This window comes from Glycine soja, chromosome 19, assembly GCF_004193775.1.
Source record: "Glycine soja cultivar W05 chromosome 19, ASM419377v2, whole genome shotgun sequence".
NCBI classification, from domain to species: Eukaryota; Viridiplantae; Streptophyta; class Magnoliopsida; order Fabales; family Fabaceae; genus Glycine; species Glycine soja.
The window spans coordinates 414,198-440,373 of record NC_041020.1 but is presented as its reverse complement, the minus strand read 5'-3'; the positions used below and the strand labels follow the sequence as shown (position 1 = coordinate 440,373).

The 26,176-nt window shown below is 40.5% G+C and overlaps 2 protein-coding genes and 1 pseudogene across 2 annotated transcripts; all 3 read right to left on the bottom strand.

Moving 5' to 3' along the window:
- Nucleotides 1–435: 435 nt before the first annotated feature.
- On the bottom strand, nt 436–7,949 carry LOC114399462. Its single transcript, XM_028361659.1, has 2 exons — nt 4,435–7,949; nt 436–4,135 (listed from the first exon to the last, which is right to left on the bottom strand). The coding sequence occupies exons 1-2, from the start codon at nt 7,947–7,949 to the stop codon at nt 670–672; spliced, it is 6,981 nt and encodes a 2,326-aa protein (XP_028217460.1). The 3' UTR covers nt 436–669.
- Nucleotides 7,950–8,163: 214 nt separating this feature from the next.
- Nucleotides 8,164–9,606, bottom strand: LOC114400359. Its single transcript, XM_028362797.1, has one exon. It carries the CDS (start codon nt 9,604–9,606, stop codon nt 8,164–8,166), a length of 1,443 nt encoding a protein of 480 aa, XP_028218598.1.
- Nucleotides 9,607–17,926: 8,320 nt separating this feature from the next.
- Nucleotides 17,927–26,046, bottom strand: LOC114400357 (annotated as a pseudogene).
- Between the last annotated feature and the right edge of the window lie 130 nt (nt 26,047–26,176).

The following is a 26,176-nucleotide window of genomic DNA, read 5'->3' as shown; positions in this document are numbered from 1 at the left end:
TTTTTTTTTTTTTTTTAGAAAACAAAAGCAATTGACCACGTGCAACCTGCAAGGTTTACCCATTCTCATGGTAGCTGTTGACACACCCTTCATCTATTCACGAGTTCAAAGAAAAAGTGTTTTGTTGTTTGTGCTTCTCAAAAAAGACATGAAAGAAAATTTATGATTTTGAGAAATATTTTGTTTCAAATGCTACCATAAAAAAGGAAAGGTTTTATAAGCTGAATAAATGAGAATTCCAAATGAAAGGCAACAGGCTCAAATTTATTTGAAAGAGTGATGACCTGCCAATGGCATGGCTCCACTGATCTTACAAAGTTTTGGAAAATGGTAAATATAAGTTGAAGGTTCATTGAACACAATAACCGTTGTTCCCTCTGACAACCTTGAATTCCACTGTTTGGATGCTTCAGATTCAGGGTCTCCCTGACATTCCATTGTGCCTCAAATGAACGAAGATCAGCTCGATGCAGTTACTTTGTCTTTTGGTCCTTAACTTTTGCATAGATCGCCCTTTCGGGTTTTCGACCTATCAGGCTAATTATTTTTCTGTTTGATGTCTCTAATTTTTGCCTGGGCCGCCCTTTCGGGTTTTCGACCCACCGAGATGCTCATTTTTGCCTAAGCCGCCCTTTCGGGTTTTCGACTTATCGAGCTGTTCTTTTATTTTTAGACAAAGTATTTCTTGACTGCATCCGCATTCACGGGACGAGGGAGCTCATCCCCATCCATAGTCGTAAGAATCAGCGCACCACCAGAGAAAGTTCTCTTGACGACATATGGGCCTTCGTAATTAGGCGTCCACTTGCCCCTAGAGTCGGGTTGGAAAGATAAAACCTTCTTGAGCACAAGATCTCCTTCTTGAAACACACGAGGGTGAACCTTCTTGTCGAAAGCTTGCTTCATCCTCTGTTGATAAAGTTGTCCGTGGCACAAGGCCTTCATGCGTTTTTCTTCAATTAGATTCAACTGATCGTATCTGCTTTGGCACCAATCAGCTTCTGATAACTGGGCCTCCATTAGAACTCTCATTGATGGAATCTCAACCTCCACAGGGAGTACTGCTTCCATACCATACACCAAAGAGAAGGGGGTTGCCCCTGTTGAAGTACGCACTGAAGTGCGATACCCATGCAAAGCATACGGTAGCATCTCATGCCAGTCTTTGTATGTGACAACCATCTTCTGCACTATCTTCTTGATATTCTTGTTTGCAGCTTCAACTGCGCCATTCATCTGAGGTCTGTAAGGAGAAGAATTGTGATGCTCAATCTTGAACTCTTCACACAAATCTTTCATCATCTTGTTATTCAAGTTCGTTCCATTATCTGTGATGATTCTGTTGGGCACACCATAACGGCAGATGATCTGATTCTTGATAAAGCGGACCACAACTTGCTTAGTCACATTTGCATAAGATGCTGCTTCAACCCACTTGGTGAAGTAATCAATAGCCACTAGAATGAAACGATGTCCGTTTGAAGCTTTCGGTTCGATTCTACCAATCATATCGATGCCCCACATAGAGAAGGGCCACGGAGAAGAAAGAACATTAAGAGTAGTTGGTGGTACATGAATTTTGTCAGCATAAATCTGGCATTTGTGGCACTTCCTGGCATGCTTGCAACAATCTGTTTCCATCGACATCCAGTAGTAACCTGCTCTCAACAACTTCCTAGCCATTGCATGTCCATTGGAGTGAGTTCCAAAGGAGCCTTCATGTACCTCATGCATCAAAAGTTCTGCTTCTTGCTTATCTACACACCTGAGTAGTACCATGTCAAAGTTTCTTTTGTACAAAACATCCCCATTTAGGAAGAAATTACCAGACAATCTTCTCAAAGTTCTCCTGTCTTTGTTGGATGCTCCGGGTGGATATTCCTGGCTTTGAAGGAAACACTTGATATCATGGAACCAGGGCTTATCATCAACAACCTCTTCGACTGCAAACACGTGAGCGGGCCTCTCGAGGCGCTGAATTCTGATTGTTGGCAAATTATTCCGGTGACTCACTTCGTACATGGAGGATAAAGTTGCTAACGCATCTGCCATCTGGTTCTCATCACGAGGGATGTGGTGAAGCTCCACTTTGTTGAAGAAGGTTAGCAAACGCTTTGCATAATCTTTGTATGGAATCAAGCCGGGGTGGCGAGTTTCCCATTCTCCTTTGATTTGGTTGATTACGAGAGCTGAATCCCCGTAAATGTCAAGGTTCTTGATTCTCAAGTCGATGGCTTTTTCAATGCCCAAGATACATGCTTCATATTCTGCCATATTGTTGGTGCAATCAAACTGTAACCTTGCAGCGAAAGGGAGATGATTACCTTCCGGAGTGATAATAACTGCCCCAATTCCATTGCCAAAGACATTCACGGCTCCATCAAAGATCAAACCCCATCTAGACTCGGGATCTGGACCTTCTCCCAGCAATGGTTCATCACAATCCTTCATCTTCAAGTGCATAATCTCTTCATCAGGAAAGTCAAACTTGATGGGTTGATAGTCCTCAATTGGTTGGTGAGCCAAATGATCAGCAAGAACACTCCCCTTAATTGCCTTCTGGGTGCGGTATTCGATATCATACTCGGATAACAACATCTGCCAACGAGCAATTCTTCCTGTCAGAGCGGGTTTCTCAAAGATATACTTGATCGGGTCCATCTTGGATATTAGCCAGGTGGTGTGGTTAATCATGTAGTGACGAAGACGCTTGGCAGCCCAGGCTAGTGCACAACAAGTTTTCTCAAGTAGGGAGTACCTGGACTCACAATCTGTAAACTTCTTGCTCAAGTAGTAGACGGCATGCTCTTTCCTTCCGGTCTCATCCTGTTGTCCGAGCACACAGCCCATAGAATCTTCTAACACAGTCAAGTACATAATCAGAGGCCTTCCTTCAACTGGAGGTATAAGAATTGGAGGTTCTAGCAGATAATTCTTGATACTATCGAAAGCCTTTTGACAGTCTTCGGTCCAGACAACCCCTTGATCTTTTCGAAGCAACTTGAATATAGGTCCGCACGTGGCTGTCATGTGCGAGATGAAACGAGAAATGTAATTTAGTCGTCCAAGAAAACCTCTCACTTGTTTCTCTGTTTGTGGAACCGGCATTTCTCTAATGGCCTTGACCTTGTCAGGATCTACTTCAATACCTTTCTGACTGACTATGAAACCCAAGAGTTTTCCAGATCTAACACCAAAGGTACATTTGTTGGGATTCAGTCGAAGTTGGTACTTTCTCAGCCGTTGAAACATTTTCAGCAAGTACTCGACATGTTCTTCTTCAGTGCCTGACTTGACAATCATATCATCCACGTACACTTCTATCTCTTTGTGCATCATGTCATGAAAGAGAGTGGTCATGCCTCTTTGGTAAGTGGCACCTGCATTTATCAACCCAAAAGGCATTACCCTGTAACAAAAGGTGCCCCAAGGCGTGATGAAAGATGTCTTTTCTCTGTCTTCAACTGCCATCTTGATCTGATTGTACCCAGAGAAACCGTCCATGAAGGAGAAGACCTTGGATTTTGCAGCGCTGTCAACCAATACATCGATGTGAGGTAGAGGAAAGTCGTCTTTCGGACTAGCCTTGTTCAAATCCCGGTAGTCAACGCACATCCTGACCTTGCCGTCCCTCTTTGGAACAGGCACTATGTTGGCTAACCATTGAGGATACTCTGATGTGACAAGAAAACCTGCATCGATCTGCTTCTGTACTTCCTCTTTGATCTTGAGAGCCATGTCAGGGCGAGTTCTTCTCAATTTCTGCTTGACCGGTGGGCATTCGGGCCTCAAAGGCAAACGGTGCTCCACAATACGGGGATCCAAGCCGGGCATATCCTGGTACGACCATGCGAACACATCGGCATATTCTTTGAGTAATTCAATCACCCTTCGTTTGACAGTTGCCTCAAGCGATGCCCCAATCTTGACTTCCTTCTTATCTTCCTCGGTTCCCAAGTTAATCACCTCTACTAACTCCTCATGAGGCCGAATGGTTTTCTTTTCATATTCCAATAACCGAGCAAGTTCCTCCGGGATTTCATCATCCTCCTCCTCTTCAGCCTCGTAGACAGGAGATTCGAAGTTGGGAGAGGGTGCAAGGTTATTATGTTCAACGGGCTCATAAATGCCTAGTCTGCATACGATTGATGATTGACTTTAGAAAATGAGTGAACAATGCAGACTTTTTATAATTAATTGAAATCAGAAAACAAAAATAAAATATTTTGGGTTTTTTGTGTTACCATTTTCCAGAAAGAGCAATAAGCATAGATATCGGGATAAACCACATTTTCCATTAATAAGAGTAGTGCTTGAAACAAAACAGCCCTACATAATTGCGCTTTCGTCCTGGGCAAGACAAAAGGATCTTTTTTTTTTTTTTTTTTTTTTTTTTTGAAAAACAAACAAACAGAAAAAACAAAGACACATTACTTTGATGCATGAACCACTGAAGGGATGTCAACCGCGTCCCAGTTGCGAACAAGTTTTCCAGGTGTGACAAATGCAAGCACTATCTCTTCAGGAGCATCTTCCAAGACAGCATTGGCTTCTGGCGGGTTGTTGATGAACCCGGCGCTACAAAAGGTGCTAGTAATGGAGCTTGATCCAACACTGTTCGTTGCGGATCCTGCAGAAGAAGCAAATCCCAGTCCTTCACGGTTTTTACTCTCCAGCAACTGCACAACTTTTCCCCATCCTTCACCTGTTCCTTCCTGCACCACTTTCTGTGCGCTCTTCCAAGTAGCAAAAGATACTTCATTCTTCTCTGGCTTTTTACCCTCTACAGTCAGGCCTTGGAAAGAGGTTCCTTCTGTTTCATCAGCACCAATAAAGGAAAAAGCTGACAAATGACTAACCAACAAGGCTTCCTCTCCACTCACAGTGATCAATCTCCCATTTCTGACAAACTTCAGCTTTTGATGCAAGGTGGATGTCACGGCCCCCGCTTCATGGATCCACGGCCTACCCAAAAGGCAACTGTATGCGGCTTGGATATCCATCACCTGGAATGTAATTTGGAAAACAAACGGCCCAATTGTAATGGGCAAATCAACCTCCCCGATAACAGACTTTCTTGATCCATCAAACGCTTTGACAACCACCCCGCTTCTTCTCATGGGAGGCCCCCGGTAGGAAAGTTGATCTAATGTGGATTTGGCCATTACATTCAATGAGGAACCAGTGTCCACAAGTACATTCGACAGAGCATCAGACTTGCAGTTCACCGATATATGTAACGCCAGATTGTGGTTCCTCCCCTCCTCAGGAAGTTCTTCATCACTAAAACTCAAATTATTGCAAGCAGTAATGTTTCCTACTATACTGTCCAATTGGTTAACAGTCACGTCCCTCTCCACAAAAGCTTGGTCCAACACCTTCATTAGAGCCTCACGGTGTGCTTCTGAGTTCAATAGCAGAGACAAAATGGATATCTTAGAGGGAGTTTGCAACAGCTGGTCTACTACTTTATACTCACTCTTCTGGATCAGTTTCAGAATTTCGTCATGATCAGAATTCTTGCTAGTCCCATTGGATTGGCCTACTTCCTTCCTTGTACCGGGGCCATTCACTGTCGCCTGTTTAACTGCCGGATCATTCACTTTCTTTGCAAACAATGTGGGGATAACACGTCCATTCCTTAGAACTTTACCGTCACTAGCAATGTTGTCCACAGAAATCGCAGGAGTTAGAGAGGGCAAAGGCACCTCCTGCCCACCTTCCAACATCGTGGCACTATACTTGTAAGGGACCGCTTTTAGAGAAGCATACGGCATAGGTCCTGGCAAGCTAATCACCAGTGGAGTAGTAGTTGATTCCCCACTGTTATAGCTTATTTCCAACCGCTGAAACTCAGGGGTGATGACGCACACTTCCTTGTCCTTCCTCGTGATGATTAGTTCTCTATTGTCTATCAGCCTTTGTATGTCCTCTTGTACCTTCGGGCATCCTTTTACATTCACATGACATATTTCACACGCTGCATGATCATGGTCAAACAGAGCTGCCTCGCACATCTTGATATGTATTGGGACCAGGGGAGTTCGGACGTGCTGGACGTTCAGGATGACACCGTCTTCATCACAATCTTGTATCATGTTGACAGCAGGCCCATGGTTCGGCAGAGGGTTCGCCTGAACATTGGGATTCTGATCTTTGAAGGATAGCAAGTTGGCCCGGACTAGTTTTTGCACTTCATTCTTCAGGACATAGCAGTTTTCAACGTCATGACCTGGGGCCCCTTGGTGGAAAGCGCAGGTTAAATCATGACGAAACCAGGGAGGTAAAACATCTGGTGTACGAGGGGGTGTTCTGACCTGGACAAGGTTTTTGGCGAGCAGGGCGGGGAGTAAGTCAGCATATTTCATCGGGATTGGATCAAAGGTTGTTTTCTGGCGGTTTTGTGAATGATATGGTTGTTGGGGGGTCTGCGGGCGATTTTGTTGTTTTTGAGGGTATTGTGGCTGATGGTATTGCTGTGGAGGGTATTGTTGTGGAGGGTATGGTTGTGGAGGGTATTGTTGTGGAGGGTATTGTTGTGGAGGGTATTGTTGTGGAGGGTACGGGTAGGGGTAATGTGGCCTTTGTTGGTGATATGATGGGTTTGGGATAGTGGATGCGACATTCGCAACCTGACGATATGGGGTGAAATTCTGCTGAGGCTTACCATGAGCTACCATTCCCACCTCTTGATCTTTCTTCTTCGCAAAGTGGCCTCCAAACTTCTTGGCATTACTTGCGGCAGGGGTACTTTCCACAGCCAAACGTCCCTCTCGGACACCTTCCTCTAATCGCACACCCATGTTGACCATTTCAGTGAAGTCTGTTGGTGCACTTGCAACCATTTTCTCGTAATAAAACTGGCTCAGGGTCTTCAGAAATATTTTGGTCATTTCCCTTTCTTCCAACGGCGGGACAATCTGGGCAGCCACTTCCCTCCAACGCTGGGCATACTCCTTGAACGTTTCCTTCTCTTTTTGTGTCATCGCACGGAGCTGATCACGATCTGGGGCCATGTCCAAATTGTACTTATACTGCCGGATGAACGCTTCACCCAGGTCATTGAAAGTACGAATGCTCGCACTGTCCAAATTCATATACCACTTCAGAGCGGCCCCAGTCAGGCTGTCCTGAAAGAAATGAATAAGCAGCTTATGATTGTCAGTATACATGGACATTTTCCGCGCGTACATCACCAAGTGACTGCGGGGACAAGAGTTCCCTTTATACTTCTCGAAGTCTGGCACCTTGAACTTGTGAGGGATAGTAACATTTGGGACCAAGCATAATTCACAGGCGTCCTTCCCGAACAGATCTCTTCCTCGGAGGGCTTCGACTTCCCTTTGCATACCATCAAATCTTTCTTGGAGTTCTTCCATCTTGTCGAAGGCTACAACATTTTCAGCTTGGAAAATTGGTTCAACCTCTTGTTGAATAGTGTGAATCAGTGGAGCTGAATAAGTCATTGCAGCTTGAGGGAAAGAGGTACTGGGTTGCGGAACCGGTGCTGACTGCTGAGCAAAAGGAGGTGGAGCTTCAGATACAGCGGGCTGGGAGCTTCCACAGACTGGAGGTGGCATTCCCCATGTACAACCTGGAGGCAAAAAGAGGGGTGGAGAAGTCACCGTAGATAGCGGGGTTGTGCTCACCAAAGGCTGCTCTACAGCAGCGGCGGCAGCTTGAGAGTTCTGGGCTGACAGGAGTGCACTCATCATGGTCGTCAACCTATCCATTCCCTCTCGTAAAGTGGCAACCTCCTCCCTGAGACTCTGATTTTCTTGTTCAACTATATCCATCCTCTTCCGATTGGCCCTGGTGTTGTAAATGCGAGTTGGTTTGTGGAGAATTCGTCGGGCCACTTTCCTTGGGCGGCGGTTGATTGACTCCCCCCCCCTTTTGAAGTAGTGAACACAGTGTGAGACTCGATTTAGAAACCATGAATGCAACATGATGCATGCTTATGCTTATGCAAAAAGAAAGGGAACAAATTATTATCGAAGAACTTGTTAGAGAAATTGTAAACATCATAAACTGAAACACTTCACTTAAGCATTGGAATATTACAAATTTTTTTTTTTTTTTTTTTTTTTTTTTTTTTTTTTTTTACAAGTCAAGAGATTTTGGGAGCTAAAATCTAAACATAAGGTCCTAAGAACTTCAGACTCAAACTCCCGGAGTAGATGGGTCCTCGGAATCTGAATGTGCACGGGAGAACAAGTCCATAAACTTCCTCTTCCTTCTAGCATCTTGGTGGAGCAAAACGTCTTTCCGACGAAGCAAGTCGTCCTTCTCAATCATCCTCTGGTTCTGGATAAAAAGCTCACGGCTCTGTTGGGCTATCTTTCCCTTCAAAGTCTCATTCTCTTGCTCTAGCTCCTGGCATCTCCTCTTCCAAGTTTCTTTTTCTTGCCTTTCTTTGGTTAATTGTTCATGAAACTCTTCCTTAGTATCAAAGGGGATAGGCAAGGATGATGGTGGGATGGTGGACGATAGGTATCTAGGTAAGCGGTAGGGTAGACCAAAGCTCTTGGTCCTATCAATAACCCACTGGGTATAAGATTCGTGCACATAGTCTGATTTCTTTCCCAACTGACTTATGTTGAGTCTGCGGATAGCGCTCCAAGCTTGTGCGAATCTTTCCCTTTTGTTCGAGTGATCTCCATGGTTAAGATAGAATTCATTAGTCAAGGCAAGGTTGTTTGGTTTTGTCTTTATCGGGTACCCAAATTGTCGTCGAGCGAGGAGTGGGTTGTAGCTAATTCCGCCACGCATACCCAAAAGAGGTACGTTGGGATATTCACCACAACTCACAATAATCTCTCCAACATCACTAGCTGCTTGGTACCAAACAATGTCAGATGGGTCAAGAGTCATGATTCGGCGAGGCCAGGAAAGCTTGTCATCATTGGTCTTGAAGGCACGGGATTGAGGTAAGTGGAAGGTAAACCACTGATAGAGTAAAGGTGCACAACAAGAAATGGTTCCCCGGCCAGCCTGGGTACGGTCATGGATAGAATGGTAGGTATCGGCGAGTAGAGTGGGTACGGGGTTCTTTGCAAGAAAGATTTTAATGGCATTGATATCGATGAAGTTGTCAACATTTGGGAAGAGTAAAAGGCCATATATAAGGAGGGCTAGGATAGAATGGAAGGCAAGTATACTAGCTGCTTCAGCAAATATGGAGGCTTGTTGGTAGAGGAAGTGGGTGGGAAGACCTTGGAGGCCTCCTTTAGAGGTAAGGTTTGCTTGGATGATGGAGGTTTTAAGATGGAGGGCGGCTGCGATGTCGGAGGGTTTAGGGGTAGGCTCAAAACCATGGAAAGGTATCTTGTCTGGCACAGGTAAACCTACTAGGTAGGAGTACTCTTCAAGTGTGGGGACAAGCTGGTAATCAGGAAATGTGAAGCAATGGTAGAGCGGGTCGTAGAACTGAACCAGGGTCTCTAGGCATCCTTCCTCAACATCTACTCTAAGAATTCTGAGCAACTTCCCATGATGAGCTTGAAAATCAACTGGATCACTTACTAAAGATGCTAGCTCCCTTAATCTCAACAGGTCTGTTTTTTTGAAAAGGTACTTCCTAGTGCTTCTCAGTGGGATGTCCATATCTACAAAGTTTACAAAAAGCTTGTCTAAGTCCTTCGATAATTTGGATGAAAAAAAGAGTTTATGCATGGATGCATGTATGCATGATTATGCCACAGTATGGAGAAAACATGGTGAAGTTAAGTCCAAAATGTTGGAGTTAAGGGTAAACACGCCATTTGGTAAGGACTATGGTTTCATATGTACCTGTATCACGGGTTCTACCAAGTTCCCAAAGTCATTGACCACTTCCGGATATTGTCGGATTACGGGACTACTCCCGGTCCAACAACGTCCATAGGAAAGCCTCGTTTGAGTGTAGTATCGCGTATCAACCAATTCAAGACTACTCTTGATTAGCCACCGCACTACGTCCTAAAAGGCTAAGATGGGTTAAAGGTAACTAAAGGTCCTCAACTTCATAGGTCGCTTGGAAATATTAATGCTGAACACGACTACTCATGCCAACATAGTAATATTCCCAAGATCCCTCCATTGAGCGGGGTTATCACATGTGCCACATCCGAAACTCACTCTCGGAAAGACACTATGATTATACCACCATCCTATCTTATGTTTCCCTCAAGTCCGGGTGTAGGACTTATCTCACCACTCACGTAAAAGATAAACACTTAGGCACGCATTTACAGTTTCAAATAATAATAAAGCATAAAGATGAAGAAAAACAAGATAGGTTTAACCCACTTAGGAGTGTGATCCCCAGTGGAGTCGCCATTTTTCTGTCGCGGTGATTTTTGGATATCAAGCTATTGATTAGCATTGACTCGCATTTTTAAGATCACCACCGATCTTTTATTTTTCCGAAGAAAAGGGAGAAAGCTCGAAAAACCCTATTTTTGAGAGATCAAAGGTCCGGGGGTTGGTTACGCAAAGGGAAGGTACTAGCACCCTAAACGTCTATAGTACTCTATAGGAACCTCTTGCTTATTTTATCTTTATGCTAAATTAATTATTTGTTTGGAAATAAATGCTCAAGTGTGGAAAGATTAAAGAGGTGGGTTCAAAAGAAAGGAGAAGAAAAAAGTTTTTGTTTATTTTTATTTGATTTGGGAAGACAAAGTCTTTTGCCTACATACCCGAATGGGATCAAAATCATGTAGTTCGGGGTAGAAAGTCAAGTGATTGGTTTTGATTGATTTTAAAGTTCGAAAAAAGAAGAGTTTAGGCAAGGTAAGAGGCCGAAAAGGCATAGAAGAAAAAGAAGTGAGTTCGATTGATTTTAAATTAGAAAAAATGTTTTGATTGATTAAAGATTGATTAAAGATTTGATTAAGAAAGAAAGAAAAGATTGACCCTTTTTTTTGAAATTTTGATTATGGAAAGTTTTTGTTTTTTTTTTTTTTTTTTTTTTTTTTTAATTATGCGGAGATAAGTCTAAACGCGCCGGATCCCTTAAAATGACGTTGGATCAAGTGAGGGTCCCTTTTCCTCGGATACGGTTCAAATCACATGATCGTCCTCGGCGGAAAACATAAAAATAAATGTGAGTGTCGGTGCAGATTCTCATTTTTTTTTTTTTTTTTTTTTTTTACATTGGACCTAGATACATTCTAATTGGCAATAATAAATAAAAATTGCAAATGCATTAAAATAAATATGCTGGAAGAAATAATAAAAATGCATGAAATACAAAACAATAAATACATATGGTGCATAAAATAAATAAAGAAAATGAAATGCAAGACATAAAAATAAATATAATGCTGGAAATAAATAAAAAAAATGAAAATAAAAATGCAAGACATAAAATAAACATGATGCTAAAAAATAAAAAATGCAAGACATAAAGTAAATATGATGCATAGAATAAAAAATAAACAAAATAAAATAATAATAAAAAAAAAAAAAAAAAAAAGCAAGACATAAAATAAGTATGATGCTGAAAATAAAATAAAACGAAAATAAAAATGCAATACAGAAAATAAATATGATGCTAAAAAGAATGCGAGACATAAAAATAAAATGCAAGGCAAAAATAAATAGGGTACATAAAATAAAGAAAATATAAGTGCAAGACAAAAATAAATATGTGGCTGGAAAATAAAATGCAAGACAAACAATTAAACATGATGCTGGAAAATAAATAAAGAAAATAAAAATGCAAGGCATAAAATTAAATATGATGCGTAAAAATAAAAATGCAAGACATAAAATAAATATGGTGCGTAAAAAAAAAGAAAAGAAAAGGGTGCAGTAAGGAAAAAAGGGGGGTGAGAGTAGGAATCGGAAAAGAAGAAAAAGAGAAAAGAAAAAAAATGGGCCAGAGGTGAGTCCAGCGGGCCAAAAAAGGAGAACCGGACCGGTTTGGTCCAAGGAAAAAAAAACCGAACCGGTCCGGCCTCTATATAAGGGCTCGGGGCCGGTTTTTTTCCCATTTTTAAAAGCTTTTCTCTCTCTTCTCTTTTCTCTCTTCCCTTTTTCTCTCTTCTCTCTCTAGCACACACCGCCGGAAGTTGTTTACCGGCGCAGTGGCTGGCCGGCCATGGGTGGCGGCGCCGCCGCGTCGGAAACAGAGTCTCCTCCTTTTTTTAAAAAAACTACATGTTTTGAATTCCTTTTTTCTCCTAGTTCTCAAATCCACCGTTATTTTTTGAAAACCAACACTGATAAAGCCTAGATCTAGCCTTGAATCTTAGAAAAAAAGGTGAACTACCTTTGTCCTTATGTTATCGTTTAAGCTTCAGAGTGAAAACGGTTACAGCTTGGGTTGTGGGTGTGGGTGTTTGACGCAGTGCTTGTGGTTGTGTGGGTGTGGGTGTTTGACGCGGTGCTTGTGGTTGTGTGGGTGTTTGGTGTGGGCTTGGCCGCTAGTGGTGGTTGGTGTAGGCTTTAGGCCGCATGAGTGAGTGGGTTACTGTGTTTGCAGGGATTTCTGTTCTAATGTTTTGATTTTATGAGCAAGATGATTTTGGTTTTTTTTTGTTTTTGTTGGTGGTTCACGGAGGAGGAGGGTGTTGCTGAGTGGTGGCTGGTGGTGGCTAGTGGTTCACGGAGGGGGAGGGTGGTGTTGAGCGGTGGCTAGGCCGATGGTTAGTGGTGGCTTGGCTGTTGGTATTCCGACTGTTCGTATTCACCTCTGCCCTCTCTCTCTCTGACATGCACAGTAATTAATGCAGCATTTAAAGGACATAATTAGGGTAAAAAAACGAAGAGCCCTCTGGGCCTGGACCGAGAAAACCGAAAAGGAAAAAGAAAAAAGGAAAGGAAAAGGAAAAAGAAAGAAAAAAACAAAAAACAAAAAAAAAAAAAAAAAAAAAAAAATAAAACAGCAAAATAAAATAAAATAAAATAAAATAAAAAAATAAAATAATAATAATAATAAAAAAAAAAATAAAAACGAAAAGAAGATACTAATAAAGATATCAATAAAAAACGGAAATAATAAAAAACACTTAATAAAAGGAAAAGAAAAGAAGAAAATAATAGCTAAAATAAAAATAATAATAATAAAAAAGGTACATAAATAAATAATAATAATAAAAAAAGGGGCGTCTTCCAAACAAAAATGAGGTATTTTAAAATACCTCCCTGCCGAAATTTCATCTGAAATGATGGAAATTTCCGGCTTAAAAGACGAGAAAAAGAAATAAAAACGGGTCAAAAATGGGGTATGACAAGATGAAAATATTGTTAAATAAAATAGTCACCTGACTCATTATATGTATTTTTAAAAAATATATAAAGATTGGATAGATCTATATTAAGTAGTTACCATTTGTAATATCAGTTAATGGAATCATCATTGACCTTCTTGTTTCTTGATTGCTTAACATGTGTATTTTCTAAAAGAGAATTACAATAAGTAAAATATAAGAAAGAACAACTAATAAGAGAACGACATGTCTCATATTTAAAATGTCCAACATACTAGAAACAACTAAAGGTAAATGTCGCGGGAGTTTTACAAATAGTCTAATTATTTTTTCTAAAACCATAATATGCACTATTTGATGACAATTCTTAGATTTCTTGGTCCAGAAAAGGCATACTAGTATTATTGAGTACCTAAAAGCTAATCTAACCTAATAGAAATGCATTTCTTCATACATCTTCAAATCCTTTAGAAACACAATTGTTGCACGTTATGAATGATTTCATAAGATAAATAGTTTTCGCATCATATGCATGGTGAAGATGGAAATGATTTGTGACCATCTATGAAGCAGTTGTGACGGCCAATGCATGGAAAAAGGTAAGAGAAACACATATTAATTGTCTAAAAGAATGCATATAAATAGGAAAATGAAGATCAATAAAAATTTCAACATTAATGATGTAATAAAGCATAACTTAAAATTCGCACCACATTAATGATGCATAAAAATGGCAATGCATAAAAAGGTAAGAGCAACACATATTAATTGCATTAATTTGCACCTAATGGTAGTATGGATTAAATTTTTCTAATGAAGACTAATAGAGCATGGTTTTTTTTATTGGAAATATTACCTGCGATACATCTACCATTAACTAAAATCTTTAAAAATTCATTGAAATTGAATTTCATTTCAATAAGTGACAAGGTATTCATGACACCATGTAAATTATTTAAGATTAGTTAATACTTTAAGAAAGGGTAGAAAGTGTTTTAGGATTTGGCATATTGATAAGATTTTGTAAAGTAACTCAGTAAAAAAATGTTTGGATGATTATCAATCATTTTTAACAATTTGAATTTAAATACTTTTATACATTTATCTTCCTCTAGTTCTGCACTTGATCTTTCCAAGTTAATTTATTGGTGAGTATAATCTTAACATAAGTCATATTTGGCTCTTTAGTAGTAGCTAGATGATTGAGTTTAACCAAGATCAATACATTCCTTTTTTTCCAATGGTGAAGTTGATTTTTTTGCTAATAATTTGTCAGTTGGAGTTTCTTCTACATTAAGGAGAGCCAAAGATGGTTTGCTATTTAAATCACCATCTTCAATGGCATTTTACATAATAGAAAAACCCGTTTAGCTTAATTTGATCCAAAATTACTAAACACAACTTTATAAAAAACTCAATAAGAAGTTTAACCAAACTACTAATTGCTTGTCATTAGCTAATTGGTTAATAGTGTCAATGAAGTCAGCCTCTTCTTCAAGGTTACAATTCTATGACACAAATGGTACCACCATGAACCAATGGTATCAAACTGAGACGGATCATTGACTCGGTCAGGGTACTGGGTCATTGGATCAGGGATCAACCTAATGAGTCGATAATTGATTCGCATGACTAGGTGTATAATAAATCTATGATTTTTATAATAAGATTAGATATATATTTTATATTGCTATTGTTATACCAAATAGCTAACTAGTCTGGTGGTAGAAGTTGTTTTATGTGATTAAAGCATATTAGGTTCGAAACTCATTCATGGTCTTTTAGTACCGACTAGTCTAGAAGCAATGTGTGTTTTGACTCGTAGCGTGGAAGTGAATAACATGCAATCAACTTATATTGAGCAAAGTTTAGCCAAGAACTATAGCTAATATTTAACAATGTGCTACCTGAGATAGTGTGTTTGTAGCATCATCGGTGAGGTAAGCAGGATTTGGTATCATGAACCACTGATCGTAGTCCACAATAATATAATTGTTTCAATAGGAACAGACAAGTCACTGGGTCGCTAAAAACCACCAAAGTCTAGTCAGTTTTCACCGGTTTAAATGTATAATCGATCGAAAATACAAGCTTGGACTAGCACTGTGGTCAGGTTCCAGTACAACCGATCAAACTAGGCTATTCGAGTCTAGTTTAATTACAATCACTACCATGAACAATGTATTATATATAATAGTATAATCTTTAATTATATAATTTATAAAAATTACATGTATCATATTTTGGCTTATAAACTATTGGACACAATTTTTCACACTAACAAATAAAAAGTATAGATTCTTCATGGTTGTCTTCCATTGTTGACAAGTAACTAATGAGAATATAGGTTTCTTTCATTGCTCATAGGTAACTATTGAGAATATAGGAATAATTGAATAAACACTATTATATTCTTTTTGAACAATGAAGCAATAGTAGAAATAAAAATAAACTTGCATGTGAAAATATTTTTTGTGATCTAATCTTGATTAGGATGGTATGTGTGTGTGGGGGGGGGGGGGGGCTTAGATAAATAAGGCAAGGAGAAAGGAATTGGAAGAGTTATATACATAAATTGTTGTTCATTAAGAGTCACTAATTTTCAATGACATGATTGAAAGGATTCTTTTAAAACACTCAAAAGTATCTTGAGAATTGGATCGTTGGGAAAAATTCCATTGCATCAACCAAAAACACATTCAAGTATTTAATTGTAGTAAAAAACAAAAGATCAAGGTCTCTTTCTTATGTAATTGCATACATTATTTTTATCAAATGAATTGAAACGATATCAAAAATTAAATGTGTAAATGATTGAATGAAATATGACATATCTAATGGTTTTGATGGTAATTGTCTCATTGGGTGGATGGGATTGGCAACAAAATATGACATACAATCTATAAATATAAAAATTATTTCCTAAGTCGGAGCTGATCACGATCTGGGGCATGTCAAATTGTACTTATACTGCCGGATGAACGCTTCACCCAGGTCATTGAAAAGTACGAATGCTCGCACTGTCCAAATTCATATACCACTTAGAGCGGCCCCAGTCAGGCTGTCCTGAAAGAAATGAATAAGCAGCTTATGATTGTCAGTATACATGGACATTTTCCGCGCGTACATCACCAAGTGACTGCGGGGACAAGAGTTCCCTTTATTACTTCTCGAAGTCTGGCACCTTGAACTTGTGAGGATAGTAACATTTGGGACCAAGCATAATTCACAGGCGTCCTTCCCGAACAGATCTCTTCCTCGGAGGGCTTCGACTTCCCTTTGCATACCATCAAATCTTTCTTGGAGTTCTTCCATCTTGTCGAAGGCTACAACATTTTCAGCTTGGAAAATTGGTTTCAACCTCTTGTTGAATAGTGTGAAATCAAAGTGGAAGCTGAATAAGCATTGCAGCTGAGGAAGAGTACTGGTTGCGGAATCCGGTTGCTGACTGCTGAGCAAAAGGAGGTGGAGCTTCAGATACAGCGGGCTGGGAGCTTCCACAGACTGGATGTGGCATTCCCATGTACAACCTGGAGGCAAAAAGAGGGGTGGAGAAGTCACCGTAGATAGCGTGGTTGTGCTCACCAAATGCTGCTCTACAGCAGCGGCGGCAGCTTGAGAGTTCTGGGCTGACAGGAGTGCACTCATCATGGTCGTCAACCTATCCATTCCCTCTCGTAAAGTGGCAACCTCCTCCCTGAGACTCTGATTTTCTTGTTCAACTATATCCATCCTCTTCCGATTGGCCCTGGTGTTGTAAATGCGAGTTGGTTTGTGGAGAATTCGTCGGGCCACTTTCCTTGGGCGGCGGTTGATTGACTCCCCCCCCCTTTTGAAGTAGTGAACACAGTGTGAGACTCGATTTAGAAACCATGAATGCAACATGATGCATGCTTATGCTTATGCAAAAGAAAGGGAACAAATTATTATCGAAGAACTTGTTAGAGAAATTGTAAACATCATAACTGAAACACTTCACTTAAGCATTGGAATATTACAAATTTTTTTTTTTTTTTTTTTTTTTTTTTTTTTTTTTTTTTACAAGTCAAGAGATTTTGGAGCTAAAATCTAAACATAAGGTCCTAAGAACTTCAGACTCAAACTCCCGGAGTAGATGGGTTCCTCGGAATCTGAATGTGCACGGGAGAACAGTCCATAAACTTCCTCTTCCTTCTAGCATCTTTGGTTGAAGCAAAACGTCTTTCCGACGAAGCAAGTCGTCCTTCTCAATCATCCTCTGGTTCTGATAAAAGCTCACGGCTCTGTTGGGCTATCTTTCCCTTTCAAAGTCTCATTCTCTTGCTCTAGCTCCTGGATCTCCTCTTCCAAGTTTCTTTTCTTGCCTTTCTTTGGTTAATTGTTCATGAAACTCTTCCTTAGTATCAAAGGGGATAGGCAAGGATGATGGTGGGTGATGGTGGACGATAGGTATCTAGGTAAGCGGTAGGGTAGACCAAAGCTCTTGGTCCTATCAATAACCCACTGGGTATAAGATTCGTGCACATAGTCTGATTTCTTTCCCAACTGACTTATGTTGAGTCTGCGGATAGCGCTCCAAGCTTGTGCGAATCTTTCCCTTTTGTTCGAGTGATCTCCATGGTTAAGATAAATTCATTAGTCAAGGCAAGGTTGTTTGTTTGTTCTTTATCGGGTACCCAAATTGTCGTCGAGCGAGGAGTGGGTTGTAGCTATTCCGCACGCATACCCAAAGAGGTAGTTGGGATATTTCACCCACAACTCACAATAATCTCTCCAACATCACTAGCTGCTTGGTACCAAACAATGTCAGATGGGTCAAGAGTCATGATTCGGCGAGGCCAGGAAAGCTTGTCATCATTGTCTTGAAGCACGGGATTGAGGTAAGTGGAAGGTAAACCACTGAAGAGTAAAGGTGCACAACAAGAAATGGTTCCCCGGCCAGCCTGGATACGGTCATGGATAGAATGGTAGGTATCGGCGAGTAGAGTGGGTACGGGGTTCTTTTGCAAGAAAGATTTTAATGGCATTGATATCGATGAAGTTGTCAACATTGGGAAGAGTAAAAGCCATATATAAGGAGGGCTAGGATAAGAATGGAAGGCAAGTATACTAGCTGCTTCAGCAAATATGGAGGTTGTTGTAGAGGAAGTGGTGGGAAGACCTTGGAGGCCTCCTTTAGAGGTAAGGTTTGCTTGGATGATGGAGGTTTTTAAGATGGAGGGCGGCTGCGATGTCGGAAGGGTTTTAGGGGTAGGCTCAAAACCATGGAAAGGTATCTTGTCTGGCACAGGTAAACCTACTAGGTAGGAGTACTCTTCAAGTGTGGGGACAAGCTGTAATCAGGAAATGTGAAGCAATGGTAGAGCGGGTCGTAGAACTGAACCAGGGTTCTCTAGCATCCTTCTCAACATCTACTCTAAGAATTCTGAGCAAACCTTCCCTATGATGAGCTTGAAAATCAACTGGATCACTTACTAAAGATGCTAGCTCCCTTAATCTCAACAGGTCTGTTTTTTGAAAAGGTACTTCCTAGTGCTTCTCAGTGGATGTCCATATCTACAAAGTTTACAAAAAGCTTGTCTAAGTCCTTCGATAATTTGGATGAAAAAAAGAGTTTATGCATGGATGCATGTATGCATGATTATGCCACAGTATGGAGAAAACATGGTGAAGTTAAGTCCAAAATGTTGGAGTTAAGGGTAAACACGCCATTTGGTAAGGACTATGGTTTTCATATGTACCTGTATCACGGGTTCTTACCAAGTTCCCAAAGTCATTGACCACTTCCGGATATTGTCGGATTACGGACTACTCCCGGTCCAACAACGTCCATAGGAAAGCCTCGTTTGAGTGTAGTATCGCGTATCAACCAATTCAAGACTACTCTTGATTAGCCACCGCACTAGTACGTCCTAAAGGCTAAGATGGGTTAAAGGTAACTAAAGGTCCTCAACTTCATAGGTCGCTTGGAAATTTAATGCTGAACACGACTACTCATGCCAACATAGTAATATTCCAAGATCCTCCATTGAGCGGGTTATCACATGTGCCAATCCGAAACTCACTCTCGGAAAGACACTATGATTATACCACCATCCTATCTTATGTTTCCCTCAAGTCCGGGTGTAGACTTATCTCACCACTCACGTAAAGATAAAACACTTAGGCACGCATTTACAGTTTCAAATAATAATAAAGCATAAAGATGAAGAAAAAACAAGATAGGTTTTAACCCACTTAGGAGTGTGATCCCCAGTGGAGTCGCCATTTTTCTGTCGCGGTGATTTTTGGATATCAAGCTATTGATTAGCATTGACTCGCATTTTAAGATCACCACCGATCTTTTATTTTCCGAAGAAAAGGGAGAAAGCTCGAAAAAACCCTATTTTTGAGAGATCAAAGGTCCGGGGGTTGGTTACGCAAAGGGAAGGTACTAGCACCCTAAACGTCTATAGTACTCTATAGGAACCTCTTTGCTTATTTTTATCTTTATGCTAAATTAATTATTTTTTGGAAATAAATGCTCAAGTGTGGAAAGATTAAAGAGGTGGGTTCAAAAGAAAGGAGAAGAAAAAAGTTTTTGTTTATTTTTATTTGATTTGGAAGACAAAGTCTTTTGCCTACATTAGCCCAATGGGATCAAAATCATGGTAGTTCGGGGTAGAAAGTCAAGTGATTGGTTTTGATTGATTTTTAAAGTTCGAAAAAAGAAGAGTTTAGGCAAGGTAAGAGGCCGAAAAGGCATAGAAGAAAAAGAAAGTGAGTTCGATTGATTTTAAATTAGAAAAAATGTTTGATTGATTAAAGATTGATTAAAGATTTGATTAAGAAAGAAAGAAAAGATTGACCTTTTTTTTTGAAATTTTGATTATGGAAAGTTTTGTTTTTTTTTTTTTTTTTTTTTTTTAATTATGCGGAGATAAGTCTAAACGCGCCGGATCCCTTAAAATGACGTTGGATCAAGTGAGGTCCCTTTTCCTCGGATACGGTTCAAATCACAATGATCGTCCTCGCGGAAAACATAAAAATAATGTGAGTGTGTGCAGATTCTCATTTTTTTTTTTTTTTTTTTTTTTACATTGGACCTAGATACATTCTAATTGGCAAATAATAAATAAAAATTGCAAATGCATTAAAATAAAATATGCTGGAAGAAATAATAAAAATGCATGAAATACAAACAATAAATACATATGGTCCATAAAATAAATAAAGAAAATGAAATGCAGACATAAAAATAAATTATAATGCTGGAAATAAATAAAAAAAATGAAATAAAAATGCAAGACATAAATATAACATGATGCTAAAAAAATAAAAATGCAAGACATAAAGTAAATATGATGCATAGAATAAAAATAAACAATAAAAATAATAATAAAAAAAAAAAAAAAAAAAAGCAAGACATAAAATAAGTATGATGCTGAAAATAAAATAAACGAAAATAAAAAAGCAATACAGAAAATAAATATGATGCTAAAAAGAAATGCGAGACATAAAAATAAAATGCAAGGCAAAAATAAATAGGGTACATAAAATAAAGAAAAATATAAGTGCAAGGACAAAAATAAATATGTGGCTGGAAAATAAAATGCAAGACAAACAAATTAAACATGATGCTGGAAAATAAATAAGAAAATAAAAATGCAAGGCAATAAATTAAATATGATGCGTAAAAATAAAAATGCAAGACATAAAATAAATATTGGTGCGTTAAAAAAAAAGAAAAAGAAAGGGTGCAGTAAGGAAAAAGGGGGGTGAGAGTAGGAATCGGAAAAGAAGAAAAAGAGAAAAGAAAAAAAATGGGCCAGAGGTGAGTCCAGCGGGCCAAAAAAGGAGAACCGGACCGGTTTGGTCACAGGAAAAAAAAAACCGAACCGGTCCGGCCTCTATATAAGGGCTCGGGGCCGGTTTTTTTTCCCATTTTTAAAAAGCTTTCTCTCTCTTCTCTTTTCTCTCTCTTCCCTTTTTCTCTCTTCTCTCTCTAGCACACACCGCCGGAAGTTGTTTACCGGCGAGTGGCTGGCCGGCCATGGGTGGCGGCGGCCGCCGCGTCGGAAACAGAGTCTCCTCTTTTTTTTAAAAAACTACATGTTTTGATTCCTTTTTTCTCCTAGTTCTCAAATCCACCGTTATTTTTTGAAAACCAACACTGATAAAGCCTAGATCTAGCCTGAATCTTAGAAAAAAGGTGAACTACCTTGTCCTTATTGTTATCGTTTAAGCTTCAGAGTGAAAACGGTTACAGCTTGGGTTGTGGGTGTGGGTGTTTGACGCAGTGCTTGTGGTTGTGTGGGTGTGGTGTTTGAACGGCGGTGCTTGTGGTTGTGTGGGTGTTTTGGTGTGGGCTTGGCCGCTAGTGGTGGTTGGTGTAGGCTTTAGGCCGCCATGAGTGAGTGGGTTACTGTGTTTGCAGGGATTTCTGTTCTAATGTTTTGATTTTATGAAGCAATTGATGTTTTGTTTTTTTTTGTTTTTGTTGGTGGTTCACGGAGGAGGAGGGTGTGCTGAGTGGTGGCTGGTGGTGGCTAGTGGTTCACGGAGGGGGAGGGTGGTGTTGAGCGGTGGCTAGGCGATGGTTGTGGTGGCTTGGCTGTTGGTATTCCGACTGTTCTATTCACCTCTGCCCTCTCTCTCTCTGACATGCACAGTAATTAATGCGAGCATTTAAAGGACATAATTAGGGTAAAAAAACGAAGAGCCCCTCTGGGCTGGACCGAGAAAAACCGAAAAGGAAAAAGAAAAAAGGAAAGGAAAAGGAAAAAGAAAGAAAAAACAAAACAAAAAAAAAAAAAAAAAAAAATAAAACAGCAAAATAAAATAAAATAAAATAAAATAAAAAAATAAAATAATAAAAAAAAAAAATAAAAAACGAAAAGAAGATACTAATAAAGATATCAATAAAAAAACGGAAATAAAAAAACACTTAATAAAAGGAAAAGAAAAGAAGAAAATAATAGCTAAAATAAAATAATAATAAAAAAAAAGTACATAAATAAATAATAATAATAAAAAAAAGGGGCGTCTTCCAAACAAAAATGAGGTATTTTAAAAATACTTCCCTGCCGAAATTTCATCTGAAATGATGGAAATTTCCGGCTTAAAAGACGAGAAAAAGAAATAAAAACGGGTCAAAATGGGGTATGACAAGATGAAAATATATTGTTAAATAAAATAGTCACCTGACTCATTATATGTATTTTTAAAAAAATATATATAAGATTGGATTAGATCTATATTAAGTAGTTACCATTTGTAATATCAGTTAATGGAATCATCATTGACCTTCTTGTTTCTTGATTGCTTAAACATGGTGGTATTTTCTAAAGAGAATTACAATTAAGTAAAATATAAGAAAGAAACAACTAATAAGAGAACGACATGTCTCAATATTTAAAATGTCCAACATACTAGAAACAACTAAGGTAAATGTCGCGGGAGTTTACAAATTAGTCTAATTATTTTTTCTAAAACATAATATGCACTATTTGATGACAATTCTTAGATTTTTTGGTCCAGAAAAGGCATACTAGTATTATTGAGTACCTAAAGCTAATCTAACTTTTCCAGGTGTGACAAATGCAAGCACTATCTCTTCAGGAGCATCTTCCAAGACAGCATTGGCTTCTGGCGGGTTGTTGATGAACCCGGCGCTACAAAAGGTGCTAGTAATGGAGCTTGATCCAACACTGTTCGTTGCGGATCCTGCAGAAGAAGCAAATCCCAGTCCTTCACGGTTTTTACTCTCCAGCAACTGCACAACTTTTCCCCATCCTTCACCTGTTCCTTCCTGCACCACTTTCTGTGCGCTCTCCAAGTAGCAAAGATACTTCATTCTTCTCTGGCTTTTTACCCTCTACAGTCAGGCCTTGGAAAGAGGTTCCTTCTGTTTCATCAGCACCAATAAAGGAAAAAGCTGACAAATGACTAACCAACAAGGCTTCCTCTCCACTCACAGTGATCAATCTCCCATTTCTGACAAACTTCAGCTTTTGATGCAAGGTGGATGTCACGGCCCCGCTTCATGGATCCACGGCCTACCCAAAAGGCAACTGTATGCGGCTTGGATATCCATCACCTGGAATGTAATTTGGAAAACAAACGGCCCAATTGTAATGGGCAAATCAACCTCCCCGATAACAGACTTTCTTGATCCATCAAACGCTTTGACAACCACCCCGCTTCTTCTCATGGGAGGCCCCCGGTAGGAAAGTTGATCTAATGTGGATTTGGCCATTACATTCAATGAGGAACCAGTGTCCACAAGTACATTCGACAGAGCATCAGACTTGCAGTTCACCGATATATGTAACGCCAGATTGTGGTTCCTCCCCTCCTCAGGAAGTTCTTCATCACTAAAACTCAAATTATTGCAAGCAGTAATGTTTCCTACTATACTGTCCAATTGGTTAACAGTCACGTCCCTCTCCACAAAAGCTTGGTCCAACACCTTCATTAGAGCCTCACGGTGTGCTTCTGAGTTCAATAGCAGAGACAAAATGGATATCTTAGAGGGAGTTTGCAACAGCTGGTCTACTACTTTATACTCACTCTTCTGGATCAGTTTCAGAATTTCGTCATGATCAGAATTCTTGCTAGTCCCATTGGATTGGCCTACTTCCTTCCTTGTACCGGGGCCATTCACTGTCGCCTGTTTAACTGCCGGATCATTCACTTTCTTTGCAAACAATGTGGGGATAACACGTCCATTCCTTAGAACTTTACCGTCACTAGCAATGTTGTCCACAGAAATCGCAGGAGTTAGAGAGGGCAAAGGCACCTCCTGCCCACCTTCCAACATCGTGGCACTATACTTGTAAGGGACCGCTTTTAGAGAAGCATACGGCATAGGTCCTGGCAAGCTAATCACCAGTGGAGTAGTAGTTGATTCCCCACTGTTATAGCTTATTTCCAACCGCTGAAACTCAGGGGTGATGACGCACACTTCCTTGTCCTTCCTCGTGATGATTAGTTCTCTATTGTCTATCAGCCTTTGTATGTCCTCTTGTACCTTCGGGCATCCTTTTACATTCACATGACATATTTCACACGCTGCATGATCATGGTCAAACAGAGCTGCCTCGCACATCTTGATATGTATTGGGACCAGGGGAGTTCGGACGTGCTGGACGTTCAGGATGACACCGTCTTCATCACAATCTTGTATCATGTTGACAGCAGGCCCATGGTTCGGCAGAGGGTTCGCCTGAACATTGGGATTCTGATCTTTGAAGGATAGCAAGTTGGCCCGGACTAGTTTTTGCACTTCATTCTTCAGGACATAGCAGTTTTCAACGTCATGACCTGGGGCCCCTTGGTGGAAAGCGCAGGTTAAATCATGACGAAACCAGGGAGGTAAAACATCTGGTGTACGAGGGGGTGTTCTGACCTGGACAAGGTTTTTGGCGAGCAGGGCGGGGAGTAAGTCAGCATATTTCATCGGGATTGGATCAAAGGTTGTTTTCTGGCGGTTTTGTGAATGATATGGTTGTTGGGGGGTCTGCGGGCGATTTTGTTGTTTTTGAGGGTATTGTGGCTGATGGTATTGCTGTGGAGGGTATTGTTGTGGAGGGTATGGTTGTGGAGGGTATTGTTGTGGAGGGTATTGTTGTGGAGGGTATTGTTGTGGAGGGTACGGGTAGGGGTAATGTGGCCTTTGTTGGTGATATGATGGGTTTGGGATAGTGGATGCGACATTCGCAACCTGACGATATGGGGTGAAATTCTGCTGAGGCTTACCATGAGCTACCATTCCCACCTCTTGATCTTTCTTCTTCGCAAAGTGGCCTCCAAACTTCTTGGCATTACTTGCGGCAGGGGTACTTTCCACAGCCAAACGTCCCTCTCGGACACCTTCCTCTAATCGCACACCCATGTTGACCATTTCAGTGAAGTCTGTTGGTGCACTTGCAACCATTTTCTCGTAATAAAACTGGCTCAGGGTCTTCAGAAATATTTTGGTCATTTCCCTTTCTTCCAACGGCGGGACAATCTGGGCAGCCACTTCCCTCCAACGCTGGGCATACTCCTTGAACGTTTCCTTCTCTTTTTGTGTCATCGCACGGAGCTGATCACGATCTGGGGCCATGTCCAAATTGTACTTATACTGCCGGATGAACGCTTCACCCAGGTCATTGAAAGTACGAATGCTCGCACTGTCCAAATTCATATACCACTTCAGAGCGGCCCCAGTCAGGCTGTCCTGAAAGAAATGAATAAGCAGCTTATGATTGTCAGTATACATGGACATTTTCCGCGCGTACATCACCAAGTGACTGCGGGGACAAGAGTTCCCTTTATACTTCTCGAAGTCTGGCACCTTGAACTTGTGAGGGATAGTAACATTTGGGACCAAGCATAATTCACAGGCGTCCTTCCCGAACAGATCTCTTCCTCGGAGGGCTTCGACTTCCCTTTGCATACCATCAAATCTTTCTTGGAGTTCTTCCATCTTGTCGAAGGCTACAACATTTTCAGCTTGGAAAATTGGTTCAACCTCTTGTTGAATAGTGTGAATCAGTGGAGCTGAATAAGTCATTGCAGCTTGAGGGAAAGAGGGACTGGGTTGCGGAACCGGTGCTGACTGCTGAGCAAAAGGAGGTGGAGCTTCAGATACAGCGGGCTGGGAGCTTCCACAGACTGGAGGTGGCATTCCCCATGTACAACCTGGAGGCAAAAAGAGGGGTGGAGAAGTCACCGTAGATAGCGGGGTTGTGCTCACCAAAGGCTGCTCTACAGCAGCGGCGGCAGCTTGAGAGTTCTGGGCTGACAGGAGTGCACTCATCATGGTCGTCAACCTATCCATTCCCTCTCGTAAAGTGGCAACCTCCTCCCTGAGACTCTGATTTTCTTGTTCAACTATATCCATCCTCTTCCGATTGGCCCTGGTGTTGTAAATGCGAGTTGGTTTGTGGAGAATTCGTCGGGCCACTTTCCTTGGGCGGCGGTTGATTGACTCCCCCCCCCCTTTTGAAGTAGTGAACACAGTGTGAGACTCG

Bases quoted from the DNA above. Each gene is read 5' to 3' on its own strand.
- LOC114400359 (XM_028362797.1), bottom strand. From the start codon at position 9,606: ATGGACATCCCACTGAGAAGCACTAGGAAGTACCTTTTCAAAAAAACA.
- LOC114399462 (XM_028361659.1), bottom strand. From the start codon at position 7,949: ATGTTGCATTCATGGTTTCTAAATCGAGTCTCACACTGTGTTCACTAC. The intron at 4,136-4,434 runs GTAATGTGTCTT...AATCGTATGCAG, and splicing joins TCAGTGGTTCATGCATCAAA to ACTAGGCATTTATGAGCCCG.